At 37.9% G+C, this 17,987-nt stretch overlaps 1 protein-coding gene across 2 annotated transcripts; it reads right to left on the bottom strand.

Moving 5' to 3' along the window:
- Positions 1 to 5,305: 5,305 nt before the first annotated feature.
- On the bottom strand, positions 5,306 to 17,860 carry LOC121315141 (m7GpppN-mRNA hydrolase-like). 2 transcript variants are annotated; one of them, XM_041249107.1, is made up of 12 exons: positions 17,799 to 17,860; positions 17,620 to 17,706; positions 16,582 to 16,733; positions 16,199 to 16,326; positions 15,782 to 15,880; positions 12,482 to 12,634; positions 12,269 to 12,381; positions 11,945 to 12,052; positions 11,626 to 11,758; positions 9,281 to 9,388; positions 8,807 to 8,858; positions 5,306 to 7,669 (listed from the first exon to the last, which is right to left on the bottom strand). In XM_041249107.1, exons 2-12 carry the CDS (start codon positions 17,670 to 17,672, stop codon positions 7,509 to 7,511), a joined length of 1,260 nt encoding a protein of 419 aa, XP_041105041.1. In that variant the 5' UTR covers positions 17,673 to 17,706; positions 17,799 to 17,860; the 3' UTR covers positions 5,306 to 7,508. The 2 variants fall into 2 exon arrangements, with proteins under 2 accessions (XP_041105041.1, XP_041105034.1); XM_041249100.1 differs by having other exon boundaries at positions 17,620 to 17,844.
- Between the last annotated feature and the right edge of the window lie 127 nt (positions 17,861 to 17,987).

Below are 17,987 nucleotides of genomic sequence, written 5' to 3'. Positions count from 1 at the left end.
AATTAAGAGTTATCGCGGACGTAAAAGATGTTTTCTTTCTGATTTAGTTCCCGAGAAGAATAGTTGCCGCAATTATTATTGAGGTGTACTTGCCGCTAATGCAAAGCTTATTTTTAACGTTGTCTTTATTACGCCTTTTCACCTCTTTGTTCCTTAGCCCACCCCAGTGTAGCTTTGCTGTGGTCTGGGTCATTGTCATGCTGAAAGGTGAACTCATGTCCCAGTTTCAGCTTTCTTGCAGAGAGCAGCAGGTTTTCCTCAAAGACTTCTCTGTACTTTGCTCCATTCATTATCCCTTATATCCTGGCAAGTGCCCCAGTCCCTGCCAATGAGAAACATCCCCATAACATGATGCTGCCACCACCATGCTTCACAGTAGGGATGGTGTTCTTTGGGTGATGCGCTGTGTTGGGTTTGCGCCAAACATAATGCTTTGCATTTAGGCCAAAAAGTTCAACATGGCTACAAATCTCCTGTGTTTTTTTGCATACTTCAAATGGGATTCTAGGTGGGTTTTCTTGAGTAATGGCTTCCTTCTTGACACGCTACCATACAGGCCAGATTTGTGGAGTGCTTGGGATGTTGTTGTCACATGCACACTTTGACCAGTCTTGGACATAAAAGCCTGTAGCTCTTGCAAAGTTGCCATTGGCCTCTTTGTAGCCTCTCTGATCAGTCTCCTTCTTGCTCAGTCATCCCGTTTGGAGGGACGGCCTGATCTAGGCACGGTCTTGGTGGTGCCATACACCTTCCACTTTTTAATAATCGTCTTGACCGTGCTCCAAGGGATATTCAAAACCTTTGATATTTTTTATACCCATCCCTTGATCTATGCCTTTCAGCAACTTTGTCCCGGAGTTCTTTTGAAAACGCATTGATGCTCAAGTCTTTGCTTTGAAATGCACTACCCAGCAAACCCACAGGAACTACTGAATTTATCCTGAAATCATATGAATCACTACAATTTATCACAAATGGAGGCCACTTAACTTGGTGTGTGATTTTGAAGGCAACTGGTTACACCAGAGCTAATTTAGGATTGCTATTACAAGGGGGTGGACACTTATCCAACCAAGCTATTTCACTTTTTATTTTTAATTAATTTTCTAAAAATGTCTAGAATATATATTTTATTTCACTCAGAAGTTGTGGGGTAGGATGTGTAGATAAATAAATAAATAAATAAATAAATAAAATTCCAGGCTATAAGGCAACAAAAGGTGAAAATTTTGAAAGGGGTGTAGACTTTCTATAGGCACTGTATACTGAGCATCAAAAGAAACTTCACGTATTTGAGCATCAAACAAAACGTATCACTTATATTTGGATAAAATTCACTAGCAGTGATTGAAAAATGACAAACTCTTTTAGAGTAGGTACGGTGACTTTTTATTGTGCGGATTAACAATTGACATCACAAAGATGCTGCAAAATGATTTGTCGATCTTGGGCAGGTGTTGCGAGTCTTGGTCTCCCAGTTTGTGTCATTCAGTGTCTGGTTATACCATTTCGCCAGGTTTGAAATTGCCGGCTGTGAAGACCCAACACCGCGAGCCACAGTACGCTGCCCTAGTCTAGCCCCCAACATGCCAATTGCACAAAGGCACTGCTCTCTTAGCATAGTTTTTTTTTTTTTTTTTTTTTTTTTTCCTTTTTCCTGTGATTTTCTTTATTGTTTTTATTGAAGCTTGCAATTCAACAGTTGAAGTCACTCCATATCCAGTGTCAACTGTCTCAGTAATTAGGTGATTAAATGCAAATACTTCAGTCATAGTCACTCAAGCGTGTCATGGTCAAAGATGAATGACTGAGTGATTAAAAAGAAACCAAAAATATTTCGTCAATGTCCGTCATTTATATACCTTTTTTCGAAAAGAAATGTGTTGTTATAATGGTGATAAGTTTCTTTTGATGCTCAGTATAGATTGCCTTTTTGACTCTGCAGACAAACCCCAATTTTACTAGTCTCCCATAAAACCAGAGGTTCAGAGAAGGTTCCCTGAGTCCAAGATTTACTGAAGCCTTTAAAACAAACTAACTCATTTGGGGAAAAAAAGGCTTACTTCAGGTGTTTTTGAAACTACATCCGTGGCACCCTGTGTTTAAAATTGTCAAGCCAGTTGTTTGAAGCTTTTTAAAATAAGGATTACATGTTTGTATTCTGCTCCCCCCTCCCCAATATAAGAGCACTGTGTACTTCAAAATGCAACTCCCTTGAAAATAACTTTGCATAGTTTTCAAAGCATTTGATAAAATGCTTTCTGACAGATCTTCCAGTTTTTAAAATTTCTATGCACTTTCATAATTTTATGCCATTAATAAAAGTTTTAGGGAAAAAAGGAATACGAAAAACTCGCCCATCTAGTCCCTAGCTTTGTGGTATTCATAAACCAGTTACTTTACAGTTTCATGTTGACAGATAAATGTGTACACTAACTGCAGTAAACATTTACACTTACAATTATTAATTGTGCCAAATCCACAATGAAGCATGAAATACTCCAGTTAAACAGACATCCACCATTTTATTAAAATAATAAACCTATTCACTTAATAAAGCACATAACATACTAAATTAAATTAGAATCAAAATGTTAACACAAATCACAATAATACATGCAATCATTTCCATGAAAGCCTTTATTGACCAACATTAGAATGAGATCCAAAAAAGACCAGGTTCATTAACTTTATGGCTGCAGTGTTAAGCTCTCACAATGTGTGTCAGTACCTTTCTGAGCAGTAATGCTGTCTTTACACCTACTATAGCAGGGGTGTCAAACTCAATTTTACCAAGGACCATATCTTAATTTAACATTTGATTCGCGGGTCACAAAATGCACACCTTTTACATATACACATGCATTAGGTGATATAGAAAACATGTTTATATTCCCAGTTTTTAATACATACACATTGATTTTATATATGACTTATTAATTTAAAACACGTTATCTATCTTACCTAGTTGCTGCCCTGTGCATTCTCATTTACTGAAGAAATCTGGCACCTTTTTCGTGAGACAAGCTTGTCAATATCGGGATTTATGTTCCGTGCTGAAATGATCTTTAGCACGAAGTGTAGATGCTTGTTATTCAGGCGAGATCTTTGCGCAGATTTATTAATCTTCATCAGTGAAAATCGCTATTTGTACGTACTGCCAAACATTGATATGGCGCGTGCAGCCTGAATGCGGAGCTGTGGGAATGTGGCTGGAAGGAACGGGTAAAACTGCTCAGCCAAGACAGAATCAAACTTAGCCTTCAGTGTGCTATTCCACTGCAATTCAATCAATTCCATCTGGATGTCTTCTGGTCCAGTTTCCACATCTACATCAAATGGGTTTGAAAAAAGCTGGAACTGGAACTGCTACTTGCAAAAATCTGAAAAACGGTGCTCAAATTCCACATGCAACACGTTTAATTTAGCAGCAAACACACTACCAGGAAAAGTAAAATCCGCCATAGAATCACACACAGCTTGGCACGTTAGGAAATGGGAAAGGTTTCCTTGCTGCTTGTGTTTTTCCCCCCCACACGTGTAACTTTAGCTAAAGCACCTTACCACCATCATACATTTCAGTTATCACTTGTTTACAGCCTTGCAGTTTCACATTTAAATTGCTGAGCTGTTTGGTTATATCGCAGAGAAATCCCAAATCACACAATCACTTTGCATCTGAAAGCTGTCTTATTTCTTTCCATTTATTGTGCATGAAAATGTATATTTCTCGACGCAATTCAAAGAACCTTGTAAGTACTGCAACGGGCAAAGCCAGCGAACTTAGGTGTGGTGCAGCAAATTACCATATTGAGCACTACGCTAGTCAAGCAACTTTTGGAATTGCGGGCAATTCAAACCTTTCGCCCAGATAAAATTTATCGTTTTCAAAACCGTGACCATTATGTGATCCATTTTCAGCACCTTCCCACACAGCGCTTGCTGGTGTAGAATACAGTGGTACGTTATAAGTGTTGTTGGACAATTCACCTCCTGTAGTTTTTTGCACACCAAAGTAACAAGCCCATTTTTTTTCTCCACACATGGGAGGTGCTCCGTCTGTTGTTGTCAATCCAACTAATTTCTCTCACTGTAATTTCTTGCGCGCACACTTCTCAAGCTGTTGAAATATATAATTTGCTGTGGTAGTGAGGTGCATAGCTGCAACATCCAAAAGCACTTGGGTAACAGTGAAGTCTGCATCAACACCCCAGATAACAATAGGTAACGCAGCGGTATCAGTAATATCTGTGCTCCCGTCAACAGCAAGAGAAAAGGCTACGAAATCACTTGCTTTTTCAGTGAGCTCTCCTGAACATCGGTAGCCATGTCATCCACTCTTTCAGCCACGGTATTTCTTGAAAGACTGACACTTTTTCTCAGGACAGACTATATCTGTGACTTTAAGCATGCAGTCTTTTACAAAAGCACCCTAACAAAAGTGCTTTGACAACTTTGCGATTATCTGACACAAGGTATCTTGCCTTTACTGCCGCATCACTTTCACTTTTTGCCTTTTTAAACAGGTTCTGCTGTAAATCAAGGGTTCTTTTTAATTCGGCCAGCTTTTCATGCCTTTGCTTTCCTTCAAACTCACCATATTTTTCTTTATGCTTTGTTTCATAGTAACGCCTTAAACTGAACTATTTCATCACCGCAATACTTCCCTTACATACCAAGCAAATGGGTTTTTCTTGCTGCTCTACAAATAAATATTCAGACTCCAGCCCTTCATAAAACAATCTGCCTTCCTTATCGACCTTTCTTTTCTTCGACATTTTGAGTTATATTAGTATAACCAGTAGGCTAGTGTCTAACGGCACGAGATATGATTGGCTGTCTTCTGTTTCTTTAGCTCTGAGCTTCCCAATACTTTTCTGATGGCTGATGGGATTTGGAGTTCTTACGTGTAATAACCCAATAGACTCAAACTGGGCCGGGCCAAATTACACTGTAATGAATGAACTTTGCAGGGGTCCAGATAAAGTACCTCCAAGGGCAGTATTCGGCCCGCGGGCCTTGAGTTTGACACCCCTGCACTCAAGTAAGGTTTGTCCAAAAAAAAAAAAAAAATGCTGGTTCATTCTGATCAAGTAATTTGCTTAAATGATTAATAACCTTCTGAATATACTATCATGAAATCTCCATCTGCTGAAATAAGTGCTCCTGCCTATTACTAGTGCATCAGCACACACCTGTAATTCAGAGGTTAGCAACTGAGGTTTTTTTTTTTTTTTTTTTTTTTTTTAATAATAAACTGAGCAACTAAGTAATCACAACGGAAAAACATTACAATACAAACAGATCATTCAGTCGTTTTTTTTAAAATGGATGTAAAATATTAAATAAATCTGCATCTAGAGAAATAAGATTACAGACTCCCTTCGAGGTAGAGACAGTATCACATTTTTCAACATAACTGTACTATTATGAGGACCAAGATTTCATTTTATTCTTTTTTGGCTTTTGTCATCTCTCATTTGTATCCGATTTGATCAGCATGGCTAAAACATTTCTCAAACTTTTATTTTTTAAACCAGGTTTATCATAGCAACATGCTAAAAATGTTTGTATACACACAGTTCATTCACACTGCACTTAAACTGGCTCCGCTTGTAATCACTATAGAGGGTTCAAATAGATGGGTCAAACCTATGGACTAGATTCTGATTCAACACGTCACGCAGCATAAACACACACTGGTACTGTAGTTCATTGAAAAACCACTTGCCGTTAAGAACTGTCTTTACAATTGATTTTTAAAGGCACAGGAGCGAGCCATGAGGGGCCTACATGAAAAAACCAAAAGGTAAAAATGACTAGAAATATTACTTTTAAGTTGTGGGCAGGTTCTATTCAGAGGAAAACTACACAGTCTCCAGAATTACTAGTCATTAACACTAAATTCTTTTTAGACTTGATTTCACACTGTTTAAGCCTGTACAGTAACAAATATGTGCACTACTAAAACATGTTATCTAATTTAAAATGAACTAGCAATTATCTTTAAACTAACGTTCGTAACTGATCTGCTCTTTTGGAAAATTAAAACTGCTGTTGGTAGCTCAAGTTAACATGTCCCTGTTTATTACACATGGTTAACAAGTGTGTATTAACCCCACTGGGGATACTGTGGAGGTGCCCAAAGATAATTCAAGTTTACATTTCTGCACATATCTGGAGAACCACGTCTCCAATTGTAATCAAACTTGGCATGGTTGTTCTTCAGCAATTCACTGAGTGTATCTAGGGATTTATATTTCACAGCTACATTTTTTTACATGTAAATGTGTGGATGTAGGTCCACACATATACTGTATCATTTTGAATTCACAGCTGTGGAGGGGATATGTACGGCAGCAGCACACTTATTAAGTGCGTACAACCATAGCAAATACCTGGATCCAAATAAAATACAGGTGATCTACACTAACCAGCAGAGGAAGAAATGAGATTCACATACCTGTGTCCTAAAAGCACTGAATAAAAACAGAAGAAAACAGAAACTACAATAAAACAACAACATGTGCAGGTACACAGTACAGACAGCTTAAATTATCCTTTGATGATATTGCAGACTTGAATTATTTTGAATTGTTCGCAGTCAGTGTCTTTTGTTTTGCTATTTTGCAATTAAAAATATTTTTAAAAAAATAGGATACTTGTATTTCATTTGTCATTGATCCCAAAGCTGCGTTTACAAATCCACTCCTAGAAATAATGTGTAGATGTTTCACCAAAAGTAACACAATACTATTGTAAGGTTACAGACCCCTAACAAAAACTTAGAAATGAAATCCAGAACAGTAATTAAAACTACATATACTAAAAAAAAAAAAAGAAATTCTGCATTCCTTTAAAAAACAAAATACCTCCTGGTCCATTTAAAATCCCAATTAGTTCTCTGTAAACAATGTGCAGTTTAGAAGATGCATTGCCAAATTCAACACTGTTCAACTCAAAGCAGATTAATTATAAGCCATAGTAATGCTCCGCTAAAGTCATTTCTCAGAGCACACAATCCTCAATGTAAAGCAAGAAAATACAACTTGTGCAAATATATTGTGAAAACAAGCTTGTTATCCACAACACCCTTAAGTTTCTATCGGGGGGGGGGGGGGGAGATACTGAAAAGGTTTACAATTCAATGGAAAAAAAAAAAGAATTAACAGTTTTCCCCTCCCACTTCAAGCAGGATAAGCTCACAGCTGTTTAAGTATCCCTACATTTCTTCAAAGTCCTGAGAGCGAGAGAAATGCTTACTATTATTATTATTATTATTAAAAAAAAAACAGGTATCCTATTTTGAAGGGAGTGAAAAGCTATGTTATAAAATTAGCAAGAAACTACTCAGAACAACTGAATTGTTCATTCCTGCAACTCTGTTGGATTGTGCTAGTTTAAAAACATATTACAAATCAATATACTCCTCTAATTTGCCCTTTGCATGTCCTTCAAAATATTATCTTGGTTACAAGTCTATTACCCTCCTGATTGTAAACCATTCATTACTCAAAGCATTTCATGATAGCATCCCGATCAAACTTGAAGCCAAGAAAAGCCCTGGAAGAGAGGACATATTCACAGTCCCCACTGCATTCACCACATGGCCTCTCCATGTGGTCAAGTGGCTGTTCATCATTGGAGCTGCATAATTCACATACTGCATCTGTGGAGGGAAAGGAACCTTTTTGAATTGAAAGCCTGAAAGATCAGACTCAAATGTGCACTGACCATAATTAAAGTCAAGAACCAAATAAAATATAAAAATAAAACTAGTGACAGACAAACATTTGGTTTGTTTCTTGGGTCAAAAAAAACAAAACAAAAAAATACAACAAAACACTGTTTGAAAGTTAAATGTCTACCCGTCGCTACGGATTTTTTTTTTTTTTTTTTTTTTAATTTAGTCATCTCCAATTTTTTGCCCCAGTTTTCTCCCCAATTTAGTGTGCCCAATTATTATCTGTATCCTCTGCTCACTGCTCACAGCCCCCACGTCGACTCGAGGAGCAGAGGCTGGAGCATGCGTCCTCCAAAACGTGCTCCTGCCAATCTGTAATTTTTCGCACTGCGGATCCACAGTGAGGCCACCAGACCTATAATGCCGGAGGACAACACAGATCTGGAGGCTCCACTGCAGAACCACCGGCGCCCTATCGGCCACAGGGTTCGCTAGTGCGGGGAGCCGTGGATTTCCCTGCCAACCTAAGCCCTTCCCACCCGGCCAGCGCTCAGCCAATTGTGCGCCACCCCCTAGGAGCTCCCGGTCACAGTCGGCTGTGACATAGCCTGGACTCCAACCTGTGATCCCCAGGCTATAGGGCACATCCACATGGAGTGCCTTTGCTGGATGTGCCACTCGGGAGCCCCCAACTACAGATTTTAATACTCTGGAAACTCCACCCTTTCTCCAATAAACAAAGCTTTCACTTGTATCAAACATATATTCTGAATAGTCACTTTGTTGCCATTGACTCACAGATAATTGCATCAAGGCAATCAATAAAAGTACCTTGCTTCCACTCTTTATTTAGTATTAGTCTGCCTGTTGGTCATCTTCCCATTACAATGTTGAAAATTGGGTCAAGAGACTGGGTTAAAAAAAAATGATGATAAAGATACTATAAGACAGTTTAGGAGAAAGAATGTTGAGATTGCTTGATTTCAAATAGTATATTACACTATAGTGTCCACAAGGTCAGACTTTCAGCTGGGCAATAAATGTTATGGGGGAAAACATCTGTATGTTAATTTTAAATGCCACAATGTTACTGTGGGTTGGGTCGTAAGATAATAGAATGACCTGTTTCAAAGTTGTCCTGAAGTCGTCTTGGTTGAAGCCTCTTCTCTGACTTCTGTGGAAACAAATTTAAATTGTTGACATGATACTTTGACCTGAAAAGGCAGATTAAAAGCAATAAATAAATAAAACACCACCCCCCCCCCCACCCACCCCCCCCCCCCCCCCCCCAGCCCCCACCCCCAATTCAAACATTAAGTTACTCCAAGTAATATGCTTAAATACGGAGTTCACAATGTTGTTAAGGACAAATCAGAGGTTCTGTACCAAACAGTTTTTTGAAAAAGCTGGACATTGTCAATTATACGATTAGATGGACCTGGGAGGTTTTAGGAATCAAAGCAAGTGTGTTCTAAATGTGTCTGAGCTTTCAGCACGTTGTATCATTGTATTGTATTGCGGTTGTGAAACTAACTAAGCCAAATGGTCCAATAATAAAAAAAAAAAAAAGACACTCCTTCGATGAATTCAACTTACTGCAGACTGGTGAGGTTTAACCTGTTGATTGTTTACCCCATTTGCCCTTTTCTTCATGTTAGGGGAATCCTGGTGCAGCTTTTTACCATTACCCTTCAGACCTTGGTTCTGCAAGAAAACAATTGAGATTGTTATCTGATGAACAACTTTTGCTAACTGTCACGTTTCTCAAACTTTTACGTGTCTCCAGACGCTGCTTGAATTCAGGAGCGGACTTGAGTAGTCGGAAGATGTTCAGGAGGTTAGAAAATACAGTGGCACAATAAAGGACAACACACACATATGCTACTGGCAGTTCTATGCTACTGCAGGGCTTGAAATTAAAGCAGGCCATGCGGCAATTGCCGTGGGTGCCTTTATCAATTGCCGCAATGCCCCTCAAAATGTTTGTATTCACTGCCATTCTGGCTGCAGTGCCCTCTCAGCTTCAGCAACTATAGAGACACCTGCATTAGGAAGCATTTGGATCCAAACAATATGATTATGTGGTTACGTCGCACAAATTCCATACACAACGCATGTGTCAATATTTATAAATGCACTAGGACGTCGGTCCCTAAAGGAAAATAAAAGCCGTGTATCATATTTAAACTGAAGCGCGAGAGGGTCGATAACAATCTGATCAAACACAAATGCATGGAAGTCCACCAGGTGCTGTATTAATATAAGCTGAATACGGTAACCCCAAGTTCATGGAACAGCTGTGATGATTACCAAATTCGTGCAAATACGGTTTTGTAAAAATCTTGCTTAAAATGAAACACTGCATTTAAGAAGTTTAGAACATTAACAACGAAAATCATGAATAAAAATACACGCAAGGTCTGTTTGCACATGTGCCATTACAAAAATGCCCTGAAAACTTAATAAAAACACAAAGGGACAATAATTAAAAACATATATAAAACAGGAAGGTCAAGCTGAAACGATTGTGAATGCCAACAAACCAGTGTTGTCTTTTGCCAATCACACCATAATATTTAAAAAAGTTTTTTTTGTTAGATTTTTAACATTTGTTGCATCTTCTTTAACAGCTACATTTATCCCATATGCAAGATTTAATTGTGCAGAAACCTACCTGTTACATGACAAGCTGATAATATCTCTTGACTTCAGCCAGAGAAGCAGGCACAGTAATTTTAAGACGTTACCATTATGGGTTTTGTACTAAAGCAGCATCAGCTACTGCAGGAAAAACCAAGTTTATTTCTCACTGACCATTTTAAGAACGGTAACAGCAGAACACATATAAATACCTGGGACTGTAAGAAGTGCACTCCTGAGAAAAAATGGTATTGTGTTTATTGTGGTGTACTTAATACTGCAAATATATTATGTACAGTAAAATTAAGTACAACATAAGAGCTGGCTGTGTTGCATGCTCAGACCAGGACTCCACTAACTCAAACTGAACATGTGAGCTGCAACATGCAATTTCCCCATATCAGAACTGTACACAATTAGGAGGTGCAGTCCCCAATTCCATACACAACACTTGCAAAATACATCAAATATGAAATGCTGAGTTAATTATAGTCATCAGTTGCATAGTTCACATATTTCGACACAATGAGGCAACAAACAAGTGAGTACAGCATTAAGTTACTGTTTTAAAGTATCACTTTAGTGCAGAGGTTTTTAAACTGGGGTGCCAAGACCCGATTGGAAAATATTTTTTCTGACTTCCTCCCGATTTTAACAACTCTGCTGTAAATGGCAGACTCTGTGGGCCCGCCTCCAGGATGACTGACTCAATGAACTACCCAGGAAGGGACCACATTTAATCTGACCAACCCCTTGTTAAAGCTGACCAATTCTGACAGGTACTATCTTTGATCTTATTTCAGATTGGTCCATTGCGACACGAATATCCAAATTCTAAATTTGCTCGCTATGGCTGCCGTGTGCATTGCTCCATCAGCAGCTGAATTATTTTTTATTCGCTTGATTCATTCGTGTCTGGTATGCATAGCCCTTAATAATTCTTTTTAAATCTGTAAGAATTCTTTTTTTTGTAGTTCTTTGTAAAATATCGTGCGATTTAGCAATTATTATGACATTACCCTACAAAATAATCGTATGAGAATTTTAATATCATGACAGCCCTTCCTGCAATATCCATATTCTACCACAAAGGGGAGCTGAGAATTTCTTTTAATGGTTTCAATTACAAAACACATTTTAGAAATTTTAATGTGGACCTTTTATTAATGCCAATATGCTGTATTTTCTTATATTACTATTTTCAAAATAACAAAGCTTGTAAAGAAATATAGTATATGACCAATAGGAACAATGTAACCCAAAATTAATTTCTTGTAGGTCTGAATGTTTTTCAAACGTACCTTCATTTTTAAAATATCAAATAGCTCCGGCTGATTTGTTTGGTTGAATGGCTTTTGTGGTTGCTGCCTTTGTTTAACCCACAGCTCTCCTGGAGATCCATCAGGCAACACTTGATTCTGCCTCGCTCTGGATCTAACAAAAGAGAAAGCTCAACGTAAATTGTTTGCTTGCAAACCACATAGTTTGACATCCACAGTTTGGCAGCAAGACATTATCCACTGGAGTTCAGCAAAACATCTATAGCTACAGAAACATTAGAACCAACTGCCAAATGGGAATTTGCTACAGAATGATGTGGCATGATTTGGCATTTTTTACCGGATTTTGTCCATGTGAGGTTTGGATGGAGTGCTGCCTGTTGAATTGATTCCATTGTCGCTGTCTGAAGATCCTCCATACTTCTTTGTTATCCATTCCCTAAGTGGTCTGCGGAAGGGAATAGAGAGAGTGGAAAAAAGATTAATCACACAGCTTATTTAAAAATAAAAATACTACACAAGTTCTGAAACCCAAATGTCCTACTTTTTTTTTAGAATTCTCTCATAGAGAAATAAGCATAATCAAATTGTTTCATTGTATCAAGAGGGCAAATAAATAAATAAATAAATAAATAAACAACGCACACAATCTAGTCAAACCTACCTAATGAATGGAATGGCCATAAAGAACTTGTTAGGAGCTAGTCCAAGTTTGGACTTGGGAGTCATGTCATTCCTGTGACTAGGAAGCTTCTCTATTGAGAACCATTCAATATTCTGAAACAAACAAAAACAATTTTTTTTTTTTTTTTTCCAAAAATGTTCTCTTATTCAACCCAAGGAAACATTTCATCTCAAACAGATCTGTAGCACACACCCTTATTTCTTTTCTCGTCTTAGGATTGAATTTTGTATCCTTTGGCACCCCTGGTATTATGTACAAACGAGCCAACTGATCATTGATTTTCAACTCGATGAAATCATCTTTGCAGATGCGATCACGGATGTCAAAGCTCGTCTCTTCAAGCACCTTAGAAGACAGAACAAAACAGAATGTTAGCTTTAAGAAACCCACAGATTTCACTGACATATCTAGTCATTCCACACTCCAAAGAAAACAATTTATCTGCAGGACGGACAGCACACTCATACAGTATGCTATTCAATGCCGTAATTTTACCTATAAGGACACAAGCTTCCTTACCCCCTTAAAGGTGGGGTGCAATGACATAAAAAAGTAATTGTTGAGTGCAGCTAAACTTTCTATACATATCCTGAAAATTTTATTCACATTCGTTACTTAAAGTGGGGAAAAAAGGCAATTTGTGATTAGACTGTTTTCAAAAACCTTCGAGACCTCTACCCGGAAGAGCGCGCGTGCGTGATGTCACACCAGGACATTCACTCTTGTACACAGAAGTGAAAGCGATGTTACTGGTTTTTACATTGGCTTCACAATGTCAAAATTGGTGGTTTGTTGTAGTCTGTTGATGGTAGAGGAGAGGAGCATGACAGGTTTTTTTTTGTATCAGTTTCAGGTTTTTTTATTTGAATTTGTTTTGAGGCAGTACTTTCACGTCTGCTTTTAGTGAAAAGCTTGTGCCAAGCATCCTTGTTCAGACGGTGAATTTATTTTGAAGAATATCGCTAGATTGTTGCTTGTATGCATCCCTGCTGTAGTGCATTACTGGCATTTAGTTATTGAATCAAACAAGAGGTTAAATTATCAATTGTATGTTATCGACTACACCATCCTCAATAAAGGTGAGGGTCCTCTAATTATCTCCCACACAGGTATTTAACTGTGCAGAACATCAGTGGCTGATAGGAAGTAAACAAAACAAGGAGGTAGGCTGCAAAAAAAGGTTCACAGTAAAAACAAGACAAAGACCCTGAAGTATATTGAAAGTTTTGGTTATTACTTTTTTATTTTTTATAATAAAATGTTCAATAGTGATAGGATTTACTTGAGGTAACATCAGACTTACACAACAGTACAGTCACACACACACACACACACCCGATAACCTTCACTGTCTATGTAGGCTATGCCTTGCTTCAAAGGTTCTTACTCACTCGGTCGGCTGACACCCTTTAAACAAATACAAAAGAATACAAACTCTACAGTCTTTGATTCAAGACACAAAGAACCACTTTTTTTTTTTTTTTTTTTTTTTTTTTTTTTTTAATTTTTAAAAAATGGGAGAGTTCTCCCAGCTCAGGAACTCCATACAAAAAAGCCTCTCATTTCTTTACAGTTGGCTTTTTTAAAAGCTGAGCAAGACAGAGTGTGTCAGATCTCCGTGGCAACAGATCAGCCGCACCATTGAACCTCAATATGAAATGAACATTTATGAGCTTCTAAGCTTTCCAACGATACTGCCCCTTTCAGTCTAGCTGCTACAATAATGGAGCAATAGACTCAAAACGAAACCTAAGCTGTGAACTCTGTCACATGATGAGAGGCTTAACTTCAGCCAGTCGTAGTTCCAGCTAGGAGTATAGCATACACACACTGAATACGTCCTTGGAAAGCCCAGTCTGTACTATTAAACAAGCCATGGTAGGTGGCTTTTACGGTGCCCAAGTAATATGTGCGTAACCTTTGGTGCGCTGGCGCTCCAAAATGAATGGGGCTGAATTAAGAGTTAAAGGTAAAGTCACAGCTTGCAAAACACCTAAATAGACTTAATATTGTATTTTTATTTTTAACTGTTTACTTACTACAGTGTACAGAGTTTCTACAATACTTAAAGATAGCAGCCGAGAATCACGTACAAGAGAATAGTCTCGTAAAATATCCAGCGCTACTTCTATTTATTTATTTTAACTATAACTACTCAGAATGCTGCTCATAGTGCTTTCGTCACTGACACCCGCTTCCTTAGAGATTGTTGTAGCGTTTGGTGTCTTAAAATATGTCTGTGGGATTTTCCCGTACTGAAAGTCGCAGATATACAGAAGCAACTTGGAAAATGCATGATTCCCTTAATCCCACGCTTATATTCAAGCCCTGTGGTCTCCTTTTTCAGACTTACTGCACAACTTTCTCCGAACAAATCAATATAATAATTCTTACATATACATTAAATAACTTATTCTTAACTTGTAGCCTATTAGAATCTGATACAGCCTATACCTCAACATCGTAAAATAGCCCAAGGCATTTTATCAGGTCAGATGGAGAAAATAATAATAAATGAAGTTGAAGTTTATGTTAAGATTGGCGAACTAAATAATCCGGAGGCAGAAGATTTTACGCGGGAGTGTCCCGACTAAATCGATAGACTTCACAGGAATGCATGCGAGAACGTGACATAACGTGATAATTTTATCACACTATTTATTAATAATGTACACGGGAGGTTGTTTCGCGTCACTTTATACATATTTTCATCAAACAGTAAGAGATAATTGCCCGCTTTTGCACCTCTCTTTTCCTGGCAGCCGCTCAAGTCCCGGTGATTTAACTTTTTTTTTTTTTTTACTATAAGAAGATGATGCTGCTGTCCTGCAGGTTCCATCCGGATAAATGGATTGTACTGCATCCTTATTTAATTTAACTTTAACAGAAACCATCTCGAACAGCATTACATTAATAAAGCTGTCTTTGGTAAAGTGGGTGCTGCAGATGCAGCTTCTGTTGGGCTTAGCATCCCAATCCCTGGTCCTCCTTATGAACTTCACCCAGTGCCGGCATTGTAACATCTCTTTAGGAAACCAATGGCCTTGCTGTGTTGGAGCAACCACATAGTAACACCTATTTACCATGGTATCTCTGCCCTGTGTGCGTTGTTTTGGCGAGCGGTTATGCAGGAAAGAAGCAGGCAGGATGGCACACTTGTCCTGGTGTGATGTCACGCATAAATTAGCTGCAGCTTCGCGTGAACTGAACTTTTCATAGTGGTGTCAACTTGAGTTGTTTTTTATACACTTAGCGATAAAACCTACACATTAAAACTACACAGATACTTCTGACCTACCAACAGTACTATACAAGTGAATTCTGAAAAAAAAAAAGAAAAATCATTGCTTCCCACCTTTAAAACAGCTTACTGCTATGTCAGTCTGATAGTCCAACAGATTTAAGATACTACTTGAAAAGTAGAAATAAATTCAAACTCAAAGCCCATGAAATGAAATAGAAGTTTTCGAATAACCTCTTTATAACACTCACTTCTCGTACAGCACAATCATGTGGAGCCTCCTCCTTGTTGACTTTACCTTTAGGAAAGCCCCAGCCAGACTTCGCAAGATAACCCTGAACTAGCAGTACCTAAACACAAAGAAATATTTGTTTACAAGTTTCTGGCATTAAAACAGAAATATTTTGAAAAAAGAAAAGAAAAAATAGTCACAGCATTTCATCAGAGCAGCCACCAGCGTAAACTTTTGGTTAAAATGTTCAACACACTGGCTCTATAATAATCTGAATCAGGTATCCGGTCAAAATTTAGTTACAAATGGTTAAACAATTTAATTAAATGCCATTTGGCTACACGCATGCAATTTATAACTAAGGAGTTAGTCATGTTGCTGTCATTGCCAAATTAAAACAGATCGGCACATACTGTAGCCTACTCAAAATACTTACATTTTCAAGTGTTTCGTCAAGAATAATTGCACCATATGTTGGGACACCCATTTTGTACTCCTTCCATTGATCTAAAACCTTCTGCACATCCTCTCCATGAGGCAGTAAAAATGGACAGTGATTAAAAAGTACAAATGATGTTAAGGGGGAAACAGATGATTCACCGGAGCTGAAAAGAATGCAGTAAAAGTATGCAGTGCTTGTGCACACTCAAATTACATGTCTAATTTAAACTGTCTTTTGATGTCTGTAATCGAACAACATTATTTAATGTACTTTATGTTATACAATGGTAAAGGCTTGAGGTGGGGCCGATAATTACTTTCCAACACACACCCCCTTCCTCATCAATTTATTATTCCTCAAAACATCAGGAAGGATATCAGCTTTGGCAAAGTCTCTTATCCCACACTGAGGTAATCCTGGTGAGTTCTGCATGCAGAAATCCAGGTAAAACCAATGGGCCAGCTCAATTTGAAAGCACACTCGAATTGCATTGTCCCTTTCTTCACTGGGAATGTGAAGGATGAATCGACTGGAGACAGAGAGAGAGAGATCATTGATATTTTGCAAAAATCTGTAGTTATAAAGTGCATAAAAAGACAACTCAGAAAAGTTAAATTTTTCATGCAGGGTTGAAAGTTCAGTTAATTTTGAAGTAGCCTAGAATTTTACCCAGAACTTTCTCAGCCACACTGCAATGCAAGCTCAGCTGTGTCTTATAAAGATCACAGTAGTGCAAGGAAATTAGTCATATCAATATCCCCAGCATTATAAAATTAGCTTTTAAAAGTACTAAACTACAACTGTGTCTGCCTTTGTTGTGTTTTTAAAAAAATGCCTGTTTTGTTCTGGGGGGCTGCCCATATAGATCGCGCAAATATCTGCATTACACTATACCCAATAATCTGATAAATGTATCCAAAATACGAATTTAAACTAGTGGTTACAGTTTTCAAAAGCCTGTATAGCCGTACCAGTTAAGTGGACCAATTAAGCTTCTAATAAGGTCCAATAAAGTACTTTACGATGTAGTTGGAATAAAAACCTGCAGGGACACCGGCCCTCCACGACGAGTTGTGCACCACTTGTCTAGGCAGAGTGAGTTCCTGAGAGATACACACAGTGTATCAATATCCGTTTGTTTCTTCAGGATTGGCTATGCTGTAGTAAAACTGTAGATGTGTACAGCATGTCCAGTTTATCCAACGAAGTAAAATGCCATATAGATAGAATAATGTATTCAGCCTAAGCTACCCGTTATACAACTTTTGTTTAACAATAATTGTGGTACTTTCTCAGAAATGGCACTTTATATTTGGTCTTTCATTAAAATATCATATTAGGAAAGCGAAAAAAGTGTTGTATAATGTCTGAAATGCATAACAATATGAATGATGTTGTTTTTAAATAGCATTTACCTGCAGAGGTCGTCCAATAAACCGCTGGGAATCTCCCCTCGTTTTGTCTCCATGTTAACGATAAGAACATCCCGAATTTACAAAACCCTAAAAAAAATAAATATTAACATTCAGCAACTACGTAATTGTGTCAATATCTTTAATAAAGTGCGAAACGGGAATACATCAGTGCGACCCACCGAGAGAAACTACCACAAAAAGTGAGGACCAAATCTGAGACAGACACTAGCGCTGTCCAATCACAAAATGCCAATAAGAAATAGCTACATGACGTTAGGAGGGAAAACCGGTCAGACCTACAAAGGGGTGTTTTTTCTATAAAAAAAATAAAAAAAATCTGTTTGATTTGTCATTTTTTTTGTCATTCC

The sequence above is a fragment of the Polyodon spathula genome, chromosome 1, assembly GCF_017654505.1.
Source record: "Polyodon spathula isolate WHYD16114869_AA chromosome 1, ASM1765450v1, whole genome shotgun sequence".
Taxonomy (NCBI): Eukaryota; Metazoa; Chordata; class Actinopteri; order Acipenseriformes; family Polyodontidae; genus Polyodon; species Polyodon spathula.
Note: the sequence above shows the minus strand (reverse complement) of the source record. Positions and strands in the feature narration are given on the sequence as shown.

Excerpts from the sequence above, each read along its gene's own strand:
- LOC121315141 (XM_041249107.1), bottom strand. The coding sequence starts at position 17,672 with ATGGAGACAAAACGAGGGGAGATTCCCAGCGGTTTATTGGACGACCTC. Across the intron at positions 15,881-16,198 it reads TTGACGAAACACTTGAAAAT|GTACTGCTAGTTCAGGGTTA; the intron begins GTAAGTATTTTG and ends CTTTGTGTTTAG. Across the intron at positions 8,859-9,280 it reads TTAAACCTCACCAGTCTGCA|AAGTCAGAGAAGAGGCTTCA; the intron begins GTAAGTTGAATT and ends TTGTTTCCACAG.